Consider the following 18,968-nt stretch of genomic DNA (forward strand, 5'->3'; position numbering starts at 1 on the left):
GGGTCACGGACCCTGTCCCGGCTCTCGGCTCTGCCCTTGGGGGAGTGGGCGGCCACCTGCAGCCCCGGGCGCGGGGCACTGACCACCCTCCGCGGCGGGGGAAGGACCGTGCGAGCCCCGCGCTCCCGGCCGCCCGCGGCGCCGCCCGCCGCCCTCCCCGCGCCCGCCCCGCCGCCGCCCCGCTGGGGCCGCCCCGCGGCAAAGGGAGCGCGGGCGCGGCCGGAGCGGCAGCGGAGCCGGCGAGCCCCGGGCGGCGGTGCGGGAGCATGGCCCCGGCGGGGCGGCTGTGCTGTGCCGCGCTGCTCTGCGGCGCCCTCAGCCTCTGCAGCCTGCGGGCCGCGCCGCGCCAGCCCGACACCCTCTACTTGTGGATCGACGCCCAGCAAGCGCGGATGCTCATCGGTAAGTGCGGCCGCTGCGCCCGAGCGGCGGGCGGGAGCCCGGAGCCGAGCCCGGCCCGACGGGGCTGCCGCACATCGCGCCCCTTTGCCTTCCACAGGCTTCGAGGAGGATATTCTGATCGTGTCCGAGGGGAAGATGGCCCCGTTCACCCACGACTTCAGGAAAGCCCAGCAGAGGATGCCCGCCATCCCCGTCGGCATCCACGCCATGAACTTCACCTGGCAGGCAACGGGGCGGGTAGGTGCGGAGATGGGGCCGCGGCCAGGGGCGGGGGAGGCTCTGTAAACCCGGGCAGGTGGTTCGGCCTTGGAATAGTTGAGGAAACCCTCTCCGAGGCGTGCTGGGGCAGCCCTGGATGCGGGAATCCGAGGCGCTGGCGGGGGCGGTTCGGGGAGCAGCGAGAAGCGCGCAGGATGGCTGGGAAGGCGCGTTGGGAATGGGTTCTGAGGCGCGTGGGAGCGCCGGGCGGCTCGGGCGGCGGAGAACCCGCAGGCTGGTGAGGCGTGAGACAGAACTCACCAGGAAGACCCCAGACGCCTATTACTTGCCATAAAATTTTATACCGGACAGTAGTTGCGTGGATGCAGTTTTCTTTCGGCTTTCTTTAGCTTATGGACATACACTACAAACTCTTCATTGATCTCTATTTACTAGATGTGCAGGCTTAATTTGTAGTTCTAGTAAACAACAGTTCTCTTCTGTAGGCTTAATTTTACCAAGTTAACTTGCAAAACCACATAAATCTGCAGTTTATAGGATCCTTTTGGATTCTTTTGTTGAAAATGTAAGAATCTGTGACATATTTCTGTGAAGAAACATATGTATGATTTGACACACAACATATGTTGAATTTGCATAAAGCTGAAACTTGTTAGCACAGATTATCATGGATACAGTAAAAACATGGTGGCATAAAATCCTGCATAAAATTAATTCATTTTTACAATTCTGAACATTGACTTTATACAATATATAACTTGGCAGAGATGAAACAGTATTTACATTTAAATAGTGAACACTATTTTTCATAATAATATAATAATAATAATATAATAGAATATAATTCAGCTAATTGCAGGTTCACAAATTTGGTTGTGGTTTTGGTTGTTTGAAAGTACTCTTCCTATCTACAGGACTTATTTGGCTTCAAGGTGTTGTCTGATGCCCTTGAAGTTTTTGCTGTCCTCACAAAGCCTTTGGGTTTAGATGCTTCACCTACTCCTCCAGTGAGGAAGGCGAATGTGGAGAGATAAAACTTACAAAGGCTGAGTGACTTGCTCTAGGTCTTTGGCGTTCCCATCAGGCTTTACAGAGGAAACAACTTTGTATGCCAAGGGCTGGCATTTAAATACCTAGAAATAATTAGTGTTTTTTGGGACTGTATTTCCTGCTCCATTTCTTTGCCAGCTTCAGCTGCTGTTCATGATAAAACTAGCTCTTTTTTGAATGGGTGATCGAGATGTTAGATGAACACTGTCCTTCTCTTGTATTTCTTTCTTGTGCTCTCCTCTCGCTCCTTTGCTGTCTACAGGTAGGTCATTAGGAAAAGGTGGTCCCAACACTGATTTCAGGGAGAAGCATCACAGGCTTAAAGACAGTATAGGAAAATATTCTACTTGATGCAACTTGCAGGATGAAATCCTTTCTGAGCAGCTGCAAAGCTGTTAAACCCATTAGTCCTCCTATTTTCTGAATTACTGCATTCCTTTTAGACAAAACATAATTAGTAAGTGAAATACTTAAAAGGTTAAAAAAACTCTGTGTTTCTCCAGAATTTCCAATATTTTATGAGGGTAAGAAATTAGTACATTTTTACTTTTTTCAACTGTTCTAGTTTGGTTTTAAGTATACATGTCCTTAGAAGTTTCCATTAATACATCCAGGGAAGTGCTAAAAACTTGCTATGTTTATTCTGTACTTTTCTGGGAATTTCCTAAGTCAGGCAAGGGAAAATGAGAAGTGGAAGGGAGGAGAAGAGGAGAGAAGAGAAGGAGAGGAAAAGGAGAGAAGAGAAAGGGGCGAGAGAAGCAAGAAAGGAAGAAGGAAAAAAAAAGGAAATTGGTACTTTCTGAAAGAAGAAAGGCATTTGGGAACTGAAGTACTAGACTGCTTTTTGCAAAATAGCTGTTAATTAGCAAACTGTTACCTCCCACTTGGTAAAACTGAAATAACTCTCTGTGAGTCTTGTGCCTTATAGACCTCTTAACCCTGTATCCCACTTGAAATTTGAAGATGTGTAAACTGGAGATGCTGGCCCAGAGTTTGGTACTCGAGATCCCCCAAACATGGGTATCACTGGGGCACTGTTAGGGGAAGTCCAGCATGTTCTGCTGCCTGCCTCTGCCCCTATGCAGCTGGTGGTCAGCCTCCAGGATGTGGGCTTCAGCAAGGCAGGTCAGGGCTGTGCTGCTGTCCTTGTGGCTGCTTACATTGCTGTGCCTGGAGCCTAGGTTGACAAAAAGGCTTTACAGCATGAAACAAGACTGTACTGAACATGCTGGAGATTTTTTTACCAAAATACTAAGCATATCTTTTTCTGCATTTTGGCTTTGTTTTTATGGAACCTGAGGTTGTGTTCAATGCTTCCTTAACATTTTCCTATTTTGTAGTAATTGCTGCTCTCTGACTCATGCTACTTTCCTCTTGACACAAGAGCCTTTATCTGTGTTTGCTTCTTGCTCAAATACTATCTTCTGAAGTTGAAGGAGATTTTCTTGTAGCTCTGAGTTTAGTTTTCACTCTGTATTCATTGTCATTGTCACTGAGACAGTGTGCAGGGCAAAGCAAAGTATATTTCGCAATTTTATTGTGGCTGGCTGCTCTATACTAATACTCTACAAGTCAAAAATGTCTTGTTGAAAGGCACATTTTAAGGACTAGATTACATTTGTATTCTGTGTAAAGTGAAGTGCTTGAAACCCACTACATTTAGGTGTTATGCTTCTGATACAGTGGCCTTTGTGTCCTGATTACATTTTATGTGAAAAAGATTTTGTATGATAAGAAAACAAAATAATTTTCACTAGAAAACATTAACCAAAGAAAAGCATTAGTTGCTTTTAATTCCTAGTCCATCAGTTCTAATTAGTTATTAGGAAATATAAGGAGAAACCCAAAACGTGAGGGTCTGAGTGTGCTGAATATATAGGTTTTTTTGCTAGTGAAATCAGGATGAGCCAGGGGTGACAAGGGTGTTAAAGTACTGCAAAATGGGATTGTCATGTTTTTATGCACTTTATGCTTCTACCTATGTATTAAAGCATAAGTTTACAGACACTATGTTCTCTTTAGAAAAAAAATGTAATCTGGGTAGATTGACCCAAAAGATTACAAAGATTGTTCTCTAAATGGAAAAATTTAAAAAAGCTGAAATCAGTGATAATATATAGTATATAATATGCATTTGTGTAACCACTAGAGCTCACTGGTGTGCTTCTTGCTCTTATTCCAGATGGTTTCTGCAAAAGAAAATACAATGGCTTTGGGAGTCTTGTCCTCTGTGGAAGATTAAGCTAAGAAACTTCCCAGTGAGACCCTAACATGCTGATTAATGCTGCAACATTTTTTACTGTGTCCACCAGTGAAAGTTACCAAAGGTTTCAGTGATAACATCATCTCTACAGCATTTAGGAATTTATGACAAGTATTTAATCTCCAAATCCACAAAACCCAGCATGCATGCTTAACTTTCAGTGGGAATTCTGACAGCAGTAAAATTAAGTTCACTTCTGGGGCGATATTGGTGGGAGAGAACCATGTTAAAAACCAAAGTTGGTTAGTGAACAGGCAGCAAGTGCTCAGTGACAGAGCAACAGCCTAGATGATTTAATAGACAGGAGGTGAAAAAAAGAAACCAAAAAGCGAGTGGGAATTTTTGTTGTGCAGCATTCTCTGGTCTGATCCACAGAAAGAGTCAATCTGGGCCACAACCTGCCCAGGCTGTTTTCTTCCTTTCTGATATGGGAGAGGTATTTGTGGTCAGATGAAATACTGTAGCAGCTCACTTCCCCCTCCCTACTGTTATGAACAGCTCCTCTCCTGGTGTGTGGTTGAATGCACGCCCATGAAGTGCATCTGAAATAAGTCTCAAAGAGTTATTGATAACCTTGAGTAAATCAAGAAGATGCCCACCTCTGAGAAAGAGACAATGTATGTGTCCAGTGCATTTTCTAGCATAATTTCTATATTGTAAAGTGAAGGTCAGGAATGCTGTATAGTTAACAGCTCCTGGATGCTAGTTCTGATCTCAGCAATGTGACCATCAGCCCTGAACAGCTCAGCTGAGTTCTCTGAAATTCTCATGTTGCTGAGATGTAGCCTGACCACAAGGATAAAAAGGAATATCCAGCTATGCTAGGAGAAGATTTGTTTCTTTGCCCAGAGGAAAGCTAACAGACCACCAATTTTAAGGCATTAGTGGTGCAATAGGGTGCTCCAGTCAAATATGGGTATTTCCCAGATAAACTGAAAGAAACCAAAAAGTGTTGAATTTCAAAAACTAATTCTTCAAAGGAAACTTTTCTTCAAAGAAACTGCTGAATTTTTTGTAAGTATCTTATTCATAACCAGTCATTAAAGTGATGCTTCTCAGCTTAAAAAATGTCCCATGTGCAAAATTTAAGAGATTTTTTCCAGTAAAAGTATGGCTCTTCTTGAAGTTTGTTCAAGGTAATTACGTAAACTCACACTCTTGGGACTTTCAGTGGTACCTTCACTGCACTTTCATGTCACCAAACAGGGGAAATACTTTGTTTTCTGACCACTGTACCAAAATTTCCACGTGGAATGTGAAGATGTTTACATACTGCGAGCATGACTTTTAGACAGGGGGTTCTCATATCAAGAGCACAGCTCCAGACCTTTAATATTTAGATTCTGCTCAGCTGTGGTATTTTGCATTTCAGTGTTGTAGACATGCCACCAGGGATCAAAGTAGTACTGTAGAGATCCCACTTTCTTAGTAAAGCAGGCATGTGCCAGCCATCTGTTCTATCTGCTGATAGAAAACAGCAGTAAAGTTTCTCTAAGTTTTGCCAAGAAGAAAAGGGGGGATTTATTGCTCAGCAGAGATGAGTTACAAGGCACCTTCTAGTGTAATCTGCATCTGGTTTCCATAGTAATTTACATGGCATATTTACATGGCATCTGCGTAAACTACACAATTATTCTTTTTACACAGCTGTGTAAACCTGTGTTAAGTAAACGGTTCTTCAAGATTTTAATTGTTTATCATTTCTATAAAGAATCCATTTTTAACAAAAAAAAAAGCTAAAGTTATAAAATATTTTCACTACTTTTACAGTAGTGGCTGCAAGGTACAACATAACTGTTGAAAAGCATTGGAACTAACAAGGACACCCCAAGCTTCAATTCTATATTTTGTGAAAATGTACTCCCTGTGTTACTAACAGCTTTTCTGAAAAAGAAAATCCAGGCTTTCCTCTTGTGTTGCTTTCCTCTGTGTTGCTTTCCTGTTTGTGGAAGTGAAAATGTTTCCTGGCAACATCACCTCTTTTTACAGACACTTTCCCGGATATTTTCTTAGTGGTGTAAAGTTAATGCCATTAACAAGTAATGGCATAGAGTAAAAACTAAGCACTGATCAAAATGAAAACTAACTGAACTAACTGGAAGAATTTTTCATGTATTTAATATCTTCTCTTCCTTTCATGCTCTCCAAAGAGGTTTTCTGGGGTAGCTACAACTGTTATTGACTTGATTCTAGCCAAGTCAATTATGTACCTACAAAACAAATGTAAGAAACCACATTCTTCCTAGGGCATGCAGATATGTGAGGAATATGGTGTGCCCCAGAGTTTTCAAAACTGGCATGTAGTAGATATTTGCATCATGTTGAACCAAATTTCAAGAGCTGAATACCTTAGCTCAGAACAATTGAGTTCCTGATTATTATTTTTAAAGATTTCAAGAAAACGCATCTCAAAACCTCTTTAGTTTTGCCTTCCTGTGGGTTTACACTTGACTTGTGTAAAGTTTTCCTTTCCTTTTTCTGAACAAATTCCACCATCTGAAAGATTCTACTTTATTTGTATTAGTCTCTTTTACCATGTTGTTTTGCTGGGAGGTTTTTGTTTGCTCATTTGTTTTTTAACTGCATATTTGTGGCCAAGCTCTTCACTGCATCAAACTGTAGCCCCGACATGGTGGAAATGTAATACCCACCTTGACTGGCTGGCAGGGCTGTGCCTTATACAGCCCAGGCCTTCAGCACTATCTCCCACCACATTCCAACTGAAGAAGTGAGGAAGTGGCATTTACACAAGCAAAGTGGATTGCTCCAGTCGGAGAGCAGTTCCTAGTGGTGTACCTCAGAGGTCAGTACTAGGTCTCATACTCACAGTGAAGCAGCAACTCAAAATCTGCTTCAAAAAAAGTAATATAAATAAAGCAAAGACACTGTTGTACAGAGGCACTTGGAGGCTTTATCCAGCTATGATACCTGAAATCCACCATAGTATGTGGAATCTTAGTCTGTTCATAGAACACCTTAGCAATGGCTTGCAAAGATTTGGGGTGGATTTTTTCCCCAGCCACACAACAAGAAAACCCCTGGGGTTTTTTGCATCTGTAATGAATGTTTGCTTTGTTTTCCAACCAACTGATGGAGTCCATCTTGTTTGGCCATACAAGGAAAAATGGGCAATTACCTTTGAGCTGCTTCAGCACTTGCTGTCATCACTGCCAAATACTTCAATAAATAACTTGAAGAACAAATACTGCTTTCAGAGCTGGTCCCACAAATCCTCTGAAGTTGCCCCTTTGCCTGGATAAACAGCTAGCTAAACCCAGCTGATCCTAAAGGAAATAAATATGCCTGACATCAAACCTGGCAATCTCCCAGCCTCAGGTTTTGGCCCATCACCAGGCAAAATAAACTCCCCAAACAGCAGGTCACTAATGAGAGGATCTGTCACCGGCTCTGAGCGCTGAAGCACAGAAAACAGTAGTAAGAGCCACAGAGCCAGCCTTTGCAATGACAGCTGTCCAGAGGAGGAGAGGGCAGGCTCTTGGACCATCCTGACCATCAGCAAATAGAGCTTTCAGTACTGTGATCATGAACATAATTTTTCTCAGAAGACATGGAGAAATCACAATTTGTTGATGAGCAGAAGTTAAGCTCTCCCTGCAGCATTTTTTACTTGCCCTCAACTTGCAAATGTGTGAATATTGATACAGCCAATGGGAATCCAATACTTAAAACCTCATAGGCAAATTATCAAGTTCATCGAACACCTTCAGTAAGGAGTACAAGTACCAACTTCAACCTGTTGCTTTTAAACTGCAGTAAACACTGCTCTCATTTTGCCAAGTTTGAGCCTTAGCCAGTTCTCTTTCTTGCAGAGGTTCTGGGAAATAAATCGAGCTATTGAAACAGAGTCTATTTGAGTAACCAGATTGAAACTAATTTATTTTCCCCTTGTGAAGCCGCAGATACATAAAGTTGCTCCAAGCAGCTATGTGGCTGCAATATTCCTCGCAGAGACTGCCAGGGAGAACAGGCAGGTTGCACAGCAGAGCACGCTGTCAGAGAGGAAGAAGAGGCAAAATAAAGTTATCTGGGTCTGTAATCACAAGCAACAGATGACATGCATAGCTTTATTAATTTATTAATTAGGAATTAATTTGTCAGCAGGGCATGTTGGGAGTTACCTTGATTAAATTGTTTTGTTTCTTTTTTTGGTTTGTGTGGGCTTTTCTTTCTACCTCCTTCCTTCCAGTTGTGCTCAGGAACATCTATTTACATTGCATAGGCATGATCTAATTTCTGTATTGGCAAAGGAGGGTAGCTGAAAGCTATGAAAATATGTTGATTCCTTCTGATCAGAGCTGTTGCATGTTGGTATTGGATACAGGGTGGAGCAGCTTATACTGATCCTTAAAGGCAAAAATTAGAATCCTTCATCACATCAAGAACCATGGGTTCCACATTTTTTCTTTTAGTAGCTTTCTTTCAATGGGACAGTCTGCACCTTATCCTGCCCACAGACAGCATTCACATTTGAATTGTATCAGTGTGAATATCCTGCTTAGTTAGTGGTCCCTTTTTAGTTGTCTTGCCAAACATTCACAGTAAAGTAAACTTCATAATTTTTATAGTATCATGATGCCACTGTTACTTTTGTTCTGTGATTCTAGGCATTGAAACCTGACACTAGAATTACAAGATGTAAAACATTACTACATGCATATCATATTTATATACCTTTATTCATCCAAAAGTAAGGGCTTTTTCATCCTGTAAAATACAATCAAGCAGAAGAAATAATTAAATTTAATTGATTAGGACATACTTTAAAGGACAAGGAATCTGAGAGTTTCCGGGCAGGAGAAAGGATGACCTGGGGGTATAAAGCTCACGATCTCTGCAAATTCTTGTAGAATCTCTTGCTTTTAGACCCCAACAACTCCAACAGAAACTTCTCTCTCTAGGTTTATGTGTGTATTCTTGTCCCTGACTGCAAAGACTGAGGTAAGTGCAGTGAGGTCTTTCCCCCATCCTGATTTAGAGTAGGTGATGGATCATACTTAGGTTCTTTAGCCATTTCTGTGCCCTGTAGAGAGCAGACCTGACTGCTCAACAAGGTTTGTGGTGTGGGACATTGTTCTCCTCCAGCGTTTTTTTCTTCCTGAAAGTCCTGTGGTCCACACTCAGCCCAGTACTACTGACTTCATTTGTCAGTAAAGGCTGGTTTGGGGTATTTGAGGAATCTTCAGCCGCTTATGACTCCAGCAGACATTAGGGATTGTCAACGTATCTGGAATGTACTGAGTGGCAAAAAGGACAATTTGGTCCCAGTCTGCAAGAGCAGACCAGATTTACCACAGATGTTCATCAAGGAATAAATTACCTTTCTGATCTTAGCAAAACTCTTGAATCCCAAATGGGACAGGTATCTTATAGCAGAGTGCAGACTTTCACTGTCATTAGACTCCTGCTTGTTTTTTACCCCAGGTAAATTCAGGCTTGAGGACGCCCACACATTAATGTCTGAGGCCGAACTGTCCCTCTTGCATTTTCGCTAATAAAAATGAGTTAGGGTCTCTGCAAAAGATTCTTCTGGGAAACTTTCTGGCCATCCCTGTCAGGAATTAGACTGACACAGGATAGGTCACATTATCCAGAATTTAAAAAAACACAACAGAAGCATTCAGCTTTCCCAAAATAAACTCCCTGCCTTTCTTAATAGGACTTATTCCTGTTCAAAAGTTTTATCTGGAAGCTCAACTTGACCCTGAGGCAAGTCAGCAGAGTCCAGGTCAGGAGAAGATGCCTATGCTGCAGATAGACTCCACCTGCACCCAGGGAGGGAAAGAAAGGTGGTTGAAGACAGCAGGTAAATCAGATTCTAGCTGGGCTGAACTTCCTTCTGCAAGTGCTGGTCTGTGTCCTTTGAGTGTACAGGAAGTCGAGGATGAGCTGGCTTTAAACAAGATACTTAGTTAAAACGCTGGGAAATACACTGGACCTTAGCTCTAAAGACTGGGCCTGTGAGGCTGGTACTGTAACCCAGGGATGCAGCTCTGCTGACCCTGCCTGTGGAAACAGTCCAAAAGACAGAAAAGCTGTTTGTAGAACCTGTTCAGTTTTCTCTTCAGAAGCTGGAGGTAGGATTATACTTCCTTGCTGACTCTGAAGAGAAGTCCATCTTGCTTTGAATGATTCAGGGTGTAGTTATGGAGGATAGAACTACATGGAGACCTGTATAGTACATGGAAATATGACAGTATAGGTCCACCTAGCAGAGTCTTCACTCAAGTGTCATTTCAGGTACAACAGCAAACACACAAGTTCCTTTTCAGATACACTTATCAAACTCTTAGTAGTGAATTTAATTCTTCGTTCACGGTAGTATCTAGAATTCGCTTTGATCAATGATAGCCTGTGAAACAAGAACAAAGTTACTCTGAATTTTCACAAAAACCAGAATTTGAAAATCCATGCAGTAAGTATTAAAAGAGAGCAGTGTTAAGGAAGTATTTCCTAATGACTAGTCAGGATGGAGTTGAATTTTTTCAACTTTTCAAATTTTAAACACTCATTGTCCTGTAAAATAGGGCTAATACCAGTATCTGCTGAGCCGTAAATAAAGAAACTTCCAATCAGAGGTGCTGCAAATTTTCTGTCACATGGATACACAAAAGTGGAGGCATTCCTCTTTGAAACCCTTGAAGGACTCCGGTCTGACAGAAGCTGCTGTGAGATCTCATAACTTTTGAGAAAGTTCACTGCATACATTTTGAGGAGAGATATTTATATTCATTATACAGGAGTGCCAGCTAAAGCCCAAATTGAAACACATGGACTCAATAAAGGCCCAATTACATGACCTTTGCTGTTTGCCACGCTTTTAACTTGTGTAAGTAATTGATTACACTTTCATGAGATCATAATCAGAAGGTTGTTCTTTGGTAATGGTGTGCTAGAGGAGCTTTATCCTCAACTTCAAAGCTATCCTGTGAGGCTTAAGAACAAAGGGTTGGAAGTTTGAAGCACAGCCAAAATGAATCTGTATGCGTTATCCATGTTCATCACCATTCAAGAGGTGGATTAGCTTATTCTTCATCTGTGAGCTTTCCCTTGATGAGCCACCATCTCTAAGGTTTACATTTGTGCTTTTGAAACTATTCTGCTTAACTAAATATAGTGTCTGTTCAGATCCCCATCATAACTAACCTAAATACCTGTTAGTGAAATCACTTGCCTAATTTTAAAGGTTTTATTCTTCACATTCTCTGTGAAGAATTTTCAGAATAATTATTAATTATCAATAAATCCATCCAAAGCCTGAAACTGCAAACAGACTATAACCTAAAGATGCACTCCTAGGATCAGCCAACCAAGCTATTAACTTACTTTTCAAGCTGTGAGGGGGAGAAAATAACCCTGTGGGTTTTTCTCAGTGTAGATAGAGCCACATAGATGTGTTGCAGGTGGTGGTAGACCTGCAAAGACTTGTTTTTTTAGGAAGTAACCTGATGAGACAGTATTTTGTGGGGTTTTTTCTAAGAGCAGTAATAATTTTCTCCTTTTTTATTAGCTTTGGGAGACTCTATTTTGAATGTCCATGATCACGAAATGTCCACCAGAGAGCACTAATCTTTTGCTGGGTGACAAAAGAATGAATTGGGCCTTGCTGTGCTGGAACAAGAATTAGCTTTTCAGGAGAATTTTCAGAGCTTTTACCAGTTGTCAGGATACCAGAGCAATATGTTTTGTTAAATATTTGAAGATAGCAAAGGCTCATGTGTCTTTTACTTATTTAAAATCTGAACTCTTAATGATATTTCTCTTTTTGGTGTACTGTTTGCTTTTCCCCCCTCCCCAAAGTAGAATTATACAATTTTCATCCGTAAGACATAAGAGTAAACAATTTAAAGGAAGTTCATGCACCAGGCCTGGTTCATTCAGAGAAATATCATTCCGTGCTAGAAATTTTCAAGATGTAATTAACTGTGCGTATTTATCAAAACCCTAATGATTTTGTCTTCTTTCAGCTTATTTTTTTTTCAAAAGTAACTCTAGTGAAGCTATAATAACATGCATTACAGAAAATGTGTTAAACAAAAAAGGTCTAAATATGGGAAGTTGGGCTCTTTTGCTTTCTTTGTTTCCAAATAAAGCAAGGTAGAGGAGTGAGAAACCCCCAGACTTTCCTCACTGAGGAGCTGTAAATTTGTCGTGACAAACATTTTAAAGAAATGGTGCATGCCACATGCCTTTGTCTCAGCGTGATTGTACTTAACCAGGAGGTTGCTGTGCTTCTGTTTGCACATATGCTGCTGTCCAAGGCTCTAGCCTGGTGGAATGGCCCCACTGTCCCCACCACAGATACCTGCTGCATCAAGGGGTTGCCTCTGATCTAAACCAAAACCGTATTTTCATTAGCAGGCTAATGATGGACAGGAATGTGTAATAGGCTTTTATTTGTCCCTCTGTCTCAGGAGCCTGCTTTTTCAGCACCATGATGACTTTCAGAGCTAACGCTCTGCTGGTATACTTGGATTCTTCTTTTTCAACTCTGCCCCTCTCAACCCCAGTCTTTCTAGCAAGCCCTTCAGCTTCCAGTCTGAGATTGGTTTCAAATGACCACTTCAAATGCTAGACTGCTTCCAGAGCTCAGGGTCCAGTGAGAGAAAATACTTGCTCAAAATGACTGAGTAGCTGCCCTGTTTCCCATGTCTCCCAAAGAGCAGACAACTGTCAGAAACAATGATAAATATAATATAAATCTTTTACATTGTGACATCACCAAGCTTCTTGACAGTGATTTTTTCGTATCCCTTATCTTTATAGAAATTCTTTTCTCATTATTTGGGGGAAAAGCTGATGTATTCTGCAAAGTTTTCTGTCCATCTCCCCAGTGCAAAGCATTCTTGGAAGTCTGTAATGTGACCTTTCAAAATCTGAGGCTCCTTTTAAAAACAAACAAGAAATTTCACTTTCCCAATTTCATAAATAATTCTGTTGGAGGACCTGATCTGCCATCCACAGCTGAAGGCCACATTAAGCACCAGTTAGTAATCTTCCATTGGCAAAATCATAGAGTTTTATACCATTCTTCTAAAACCATTAAAACCGCAAGTAGTTATTGTTGAAAGTTTCATGCAGGGATGCACTCTATTCTTTAAAAACTCTTGTGCATGGATTTTCTGCAGTCTGCCATGGTTTCCTTAATGTGAAGAAAGCAGGCATAGAACAGACTCTACAGATTTGTGAGCATTTCACCCCAGTATTGCCTAATTACTACTGTCACATAATGTATTTTTCTTTGAGATTGCCCATATCTCTGAGTTCTAATTTGTGTCCTTTTTTTATTCCTTTGAAACACCAACTATCTCTATTCCTCCTTTTGTGTGCATCTCTGTTTTTTAACCCTGCCGCTTCAGTCCATTCCCATACCCTTAGCAGCTGATACTGGAAGACAGTCGGGTTATCTGTCTTCTGTGTAAACTGATTTTCTCAGAGCATGTTTCAGTATCACTTCATATTGTTAAGCATGCCTCCCATTTTAGGTCTACCTCTTGAGGCTGACAGCAAGTTTCTCAGTGTCACACTGAGGTGTGAAAAATGTTTACCCTCTCTGTGACAGGACCAATTAACAGGTTCTGTCCCAAGCAGAAAAACAGGCAGTCTGTAGGCAGACACTTTATTATCTGCTTGTCTAAGGAAGCTCCGTTATGTTGTTCATTACAGCAGTGTCTAGACTGCACTGCAGTAAAAACATATTCACATATATGTACATATTCCTACTCTGGCCAGACTCCTTCAATAGCCTGGTATGCACAGTACAGATATTCTTTGTTGGAATTCATCTCACTTTGCTTCATGCTTCATCTTGGAACACAGACCAACTTCTTTGACCTAACGCAGTGAGTATCTTGGAGAAGCAATGGTCCATGCTGCCAACACCTAACAAACACATACATTGTCTCACTTTGTGACTTTTTTTATGGCATATGCAGCTGTGAGCATCTGCTATGGATAATGCATGGTAGAAATATCCATGGATCTGCAGTAAAAAGGAACTTCTTTGGTGTGTTTCTTTAAATATAGAAAGTTGGCATTAAGGTATGTTTGTCATATAATTGATAACAAAACATTCAGCACAGATCTCTTTAAAATAATGAGAAGAAAATATAGTTATTTTCTTATATCTACTTCCAAAGCTAACATACATTTGCTTCTTAATTAGAAAGGGTACAGATTTCATTAGGTTATTGAACTGTGACATATAACAGTTCAAGCTACTCTGCTTCACTTTAGGTACTACGATTGCTTCTCATCCTGTCTATCACATAAAATGAAGAAAACATAAAGCATATTGTTGTGAATTCTTTGATTAAATATGAAAGAAAAAACAGGCAGAAACAACATGACATCTGAATGATAAGAGTACTTCAATGCAGTAGATCTTGAACCAAGGAATGGAGACCTGTAGGAATTTTAACTGTATATCTTTTAAAACCAAACTGCCAACAGATGTTTGCTACAATACTTGTTAGAGGGCTTCATTATTTTTATAACCTTTTAAATTCCTCTGATTTATAGAAAGCAGCCTTTCAAAGTCCATAAAAGTTAATCCTGACCAAGGAATTATTTGCCTAAAGTGAAATTTCCTCCCTCTTCTGAGGGCTTTACCCACATGGGGAACAGTTAAAGGGCAGCTGCTTGGGGCTACCTGCTCCCTGCAAGAACCAACTCCCCAGACTGTTCACACAAGGTCTGCAGGGGTCCTTGCCTCTGTTTCTGAGGATCTCAAACAAAGATTTTCCACAGAAGTAAAACATACCCTTCCTTGGGTGCTTCCTGAAGTCAAGCCAAAAATCCTTTGTCCATTCAAAGTGTGCAATTGTCAATGATCAGCAATTTAATGCAAACCCCGTTTTCTTCACAACCTTTAACCATACTGTTCCTCTAAGATTTAACTTCACTGCCAAATTTAGTCCTTCACATACCAGAGAGTCCATAGGCTGACTTTAAAAAAAAAAAAAAGCACAAAAAACATGAGAGTGCCTTTATAATGGAAAAGGGATTACAGATTATGGATTTTTTTTCCTTTATCTCCCAACCATATCCAAGCAAATTTTGTTCTTGCTACCAGGTCACTCACAATGACCACTTACAGCATAAATTATGGTAGTCACTAGACAATATTTTAATTGCACGGACCTGTATCTACAGTTAACCATCATCACTAAATTTCATGGTAGGCTGGATCATGGTAAATATTTGCTGAGAGCATGTTGTTTGCTTTTCAGTCATGATGATTAATGCAAGTTAATTGGCAATCAACTCCAATTACAGCAGGACAATACTGGAAACTCGATGTAGGGTTTGTGTCAAGACAGATTTTTTCCAAATAGATAGGATTTATGGCAGTCAAATCATGTTTCTGATTCACAGATTTGAGGAGTTAAACTACCCTGCTTCACTGTGCAGCCTTTCTAGACTGGGATTTTTGTATATATTTTATGTCAAAATTTAACTAACTCAATCCAATACACACTATTTGCAAACATACTCTGCAGCTCATGACTTTCAAGTCATGCTAGCTGGATCTACCTGAGGTGTTTCAGCTCTTAGATACTATCATTTCAAGGAGTTCAGTTTTCGTCAACTCAGCAGATGTACAAACCTTTGCAGAGAAATGGTGAGAGCAGTTCTCTTTCCCCAGTGCAATATGTGGCTTTCCTTCTGAGCAGCCTGTTGCTTGTGCAATGTCTCTTTCCATCTTTCTGACATGCTATCAGAACATACTCGTGCCTCAGGCACTAACCACTGCTACACCTCTACCCTACTTAGAGGAGTTACTTCCTTGAACGGCAGTGAGTATTGTGGCTCATGCAGCAATGGGTCCCTTTTCCCACAGGGAACTTTCTTCTTGTCTTTATCCTTAGGCTCTAGAAAATTGGCTCTAGAAAATGAAATTCCAGTCTTTTTCCTACAAATTGGGAGTCTGGCTCATAAGCTGACCTTCTACAACAGTGTGTCTGGAATGGAAATAATGGGAGTGGAGCTGTTTGGTCTAGTTACCAGTTGTTGTTTACTAGAATAGTAAGAACATAATTTTTAATATCCCAGGTCATAACTCATTATGACCTGGTTTAGATACAACCAAAGATCAAAGCTAACCAATGAGAAACAGACAGTGGAGGATTGACTCACTCACTGCACTATTCTGTAGATGTGTGGAGACATATAATTATTTTTCTGAACCAAAGTTTTATTTGAAAACAAAAATGTTCACAATCTGACTTTATGGCTTGTTTTCATATTTTGGCATGGTATATTGTATTGGAAAAAAAAAGTCTTTAATTAAAAGCAGCATTTTGAACATTACTCCAGATTTCGTTTTTCATCTCTGGTTTTACTGCTTCTCTCCGTGTCCTCTCTCCCTCACATATTTACTCCATGTGTTTAACCCCCACTTAAAACCTTTCATTGTTTCCTGTCCTATTGTTTTGTAAGTCCTCCTCTGAGGTCTCTGTGCCTACACAACACCCTCTGAAGATAGTCCATGCAGAGTGTAGCCCCTCATGCTGTCTCCTCTCTGTTATGGGGTCTCCTTACTGTCCCTACAGAGCAAGTGGATGTGCTGCCAGGGCTGATCAGGAATTTCATAACAAGCTCTCTACCCAGACCATGAGTGTTTTTCTGGTGTTACCAGGAGCTAAAGGGAGATGGTCTCTCACACCCTGCAGGGCTTCTGCTCAACTTAGCAGAGCACAGAATCACAGAAGGGCTGAGGCTGATCAGAGACTGGACAGTCTGACCTCAAGATGAGCTAGTCCACCCCTCTGTTCAAGCAGGGTCACCTAGAGCCACTTGCCCAGGGCTGTGTTGAGTTGGATTTTGAACATCTTCACAGAGGGAGGCTCTACCTACCTCTTTGGACAACCTGTGCCAGTGTGCAGTCACACACACAGTAAAAAGGTGTGTTCTCGGTTTCCAACAGAGTTTTCTGTATTGTGCCTATTGCTTCCTGTCCTGTCACTGGTCACCACTGAGCAGAGCCTGGGTCCATCTTCTTTACACCCCCCTATCAGCTATTTACACACATTGATTAGATCCCCCATCAGCCTTCTTCAGGCTGAATACTCCCAGCTCTCTCAGTCTCTCCCTGTACAGCGGACACTCCAGTCCTTGATCATCTTTGTGGCCCTTCGCTGGCCTCACTCCACTTAACTCCATGTCCTTCTTTTACTAGGGAGCCAGGATATTATAGGAGAAAAAGGACAGTGTTCTGGCTAAGGACATGGGCAGACATCTTGTTGACATAAACTAGCTACCATTTGTCAGCCCAAATTTTGGCTTTAATCTCTCTTTGCTGCACTGTTTTACCTAAAATATAGACAGAACAGTACTGTCTACTGTCAGTGAGTAGATGGAAACACATTTTTGTGAATGCCCATGCTAAGGTCTCAAGCCCTTATCTGAGAGCAGCAGATAGAATTACCTGTAATCCCTTATATGCTTCATGGTAAATGAGATGGCACAATTTAGCATAAAAGTTTCGTTCCCACTCGCTCTGCACACCAGCAGTTGTGCTGTTGACAGCCGTGGAAGCCTCTAGTGCCTGGCTGAGGTGCATACATCTCAGGTGTGTGTACATGGTGTGTACAGCCACACTGCAAACACATGATGGCACTTTGCGTCAAATGTGAAGAAATCTTGAACAGATGCCTCAACAGAGAGGCCAGGCTCCCATGGACAAAAGTACCAAAGCCTACAGTCTGTGCCACAATGCAGGTGCTTATTGGGGGTAGGATTAAGGTAGTGGAAAGTAGTTTTTAAATCATGCCAACACTTTCTAGGACTCCTTGAAATCATTTATGTTGCAGTTAATGAGTGACATGAAGCCAGCTTGGTAGGAGAGCTCTCAGCTCCACCCTTGGGACAATGTAACAAAGTGGGGAAGAACAAGGCAGTGTCAGAGCTGTAAACAAGGTACGTGTCCTGGCGTGGCACTTCAGCAATGTGGCTACTCACTGCCCAGCCCTGTGTGCCCAAGGCAGTGCGCTGTGCTGTGCAGATCAACCAAGAGCAAGCCTGGATAATCTCATGCCACAGCTGTATGTGCCTATGCCCTTTAAACTGCACTCGTGGTACGGGCAGGTCATCCAGGCTCACCAGTTGGTTCCAGGAGGATTCTGCCCCAAAAACAGCTTTAAGGATTAGCTTAGTGTCCATGTATTTTTGTTGTCTGCCAGATGAGCAGTGTGGGTTGTAAAAAACATTTTCCCTCTATAACATTTGTTCACTATAGGCATGCCATTTTCCTTACTGATACACTGCATCCTGATTAATGTATGGTCACTTGCAATCTCTGAAACAAGAGGAAATGATCTGGAAATTACGTTTAGGCCAAGAAGCACTCAGGGAAATTATAGAAATTAATCCAGTGAATTGCATAATGAAAAAATGTGGTATTTTTCTCTGCTGTAGTTTGTGTGCTCAATAGTTTCCTTCTGTGAATACAACTAAAATAAATATAGGTTTTTCATTTATTTTGTCATAGGCTGAGTACTACTATGAGTTCCTGTCTTTGCAGTCTTTGGATAAAGGCATAATGGCTGATCCAACTATAAATATCCCCCTGCTTGGAACAGTTCCTCATAAAGCATCAGGTTTGTACTGTTGATATTATAAATTTTGTTTCTGTGAAAAATATTCTACAGCCAGTAAAGTCTAAATATCTTATTATGAATTGTAGTTCTGAAGTTTATTGCCTAAAGAAATGCTTGCCACAGTACTTGGCACTGAACAGTTTGTAAATGCCTTGCCTGAGTACAGCAGCATATTTTGTCTGAGCCAAGTCACATGAAGCTTTTATGTGTAGATAAATCAACAGAAACTTGTGCAAAAGTGTTGCATAAAATTCATGAATGCTATTACTTAAGTTGTGCAACTTTTGGAAAACAAATTCTTTGATCACTATGGGAAAAGTTATCAAATTATTCTGTTTCTCAGGGGTTGCAGTTCGAATATGTTTTGCTTTCATTTGGGGTCACCAGGCATTCAGCTCAAAGACACAAGTTCTAGT

At 41.3% G+C, this 18,968-nt stretch overlaps 1 protein-coding gene across 1 annotated transcript in view; it reads left to right on the forward strand.

Annotated features, from left to right (window-relative positions):
- Positions 1-266: 266 nt before the first annotated feature.
- Positions 267-18,968, forward strand: part of WIF1 (WNT inhibitory factor 1) — a gene marked incomplete at both ends in the record, with an annotated part of 37,267 nt that continues 18,565 nt past the window's right edge. Inside the window, 3 exons of the mRNA XM_082279768.1 lie at positions 267-402; positions 500-639; positions 18,444-18,552. Of these exons, the coding sequence (XP_082135894.1) occupies positions 267-402; positions 500-639; positions 18,444-18,552 (385 nt within the window). The remainder of the gene's footprint in view (positions 403-499; positions 640-18,443; positions 18,553-18,968) is intronic.

Source organism: Coloeus monedula, assembly GCF_965178545.1.
Source record: "Coloeus monedula genome assembly, chromosome: 4".
Lineage (NCBI taxonomy): Eukaryota > Metazoa > Chordata > Aves > Passeriformes > Corvidae > Coloeus > Coloeus monedula.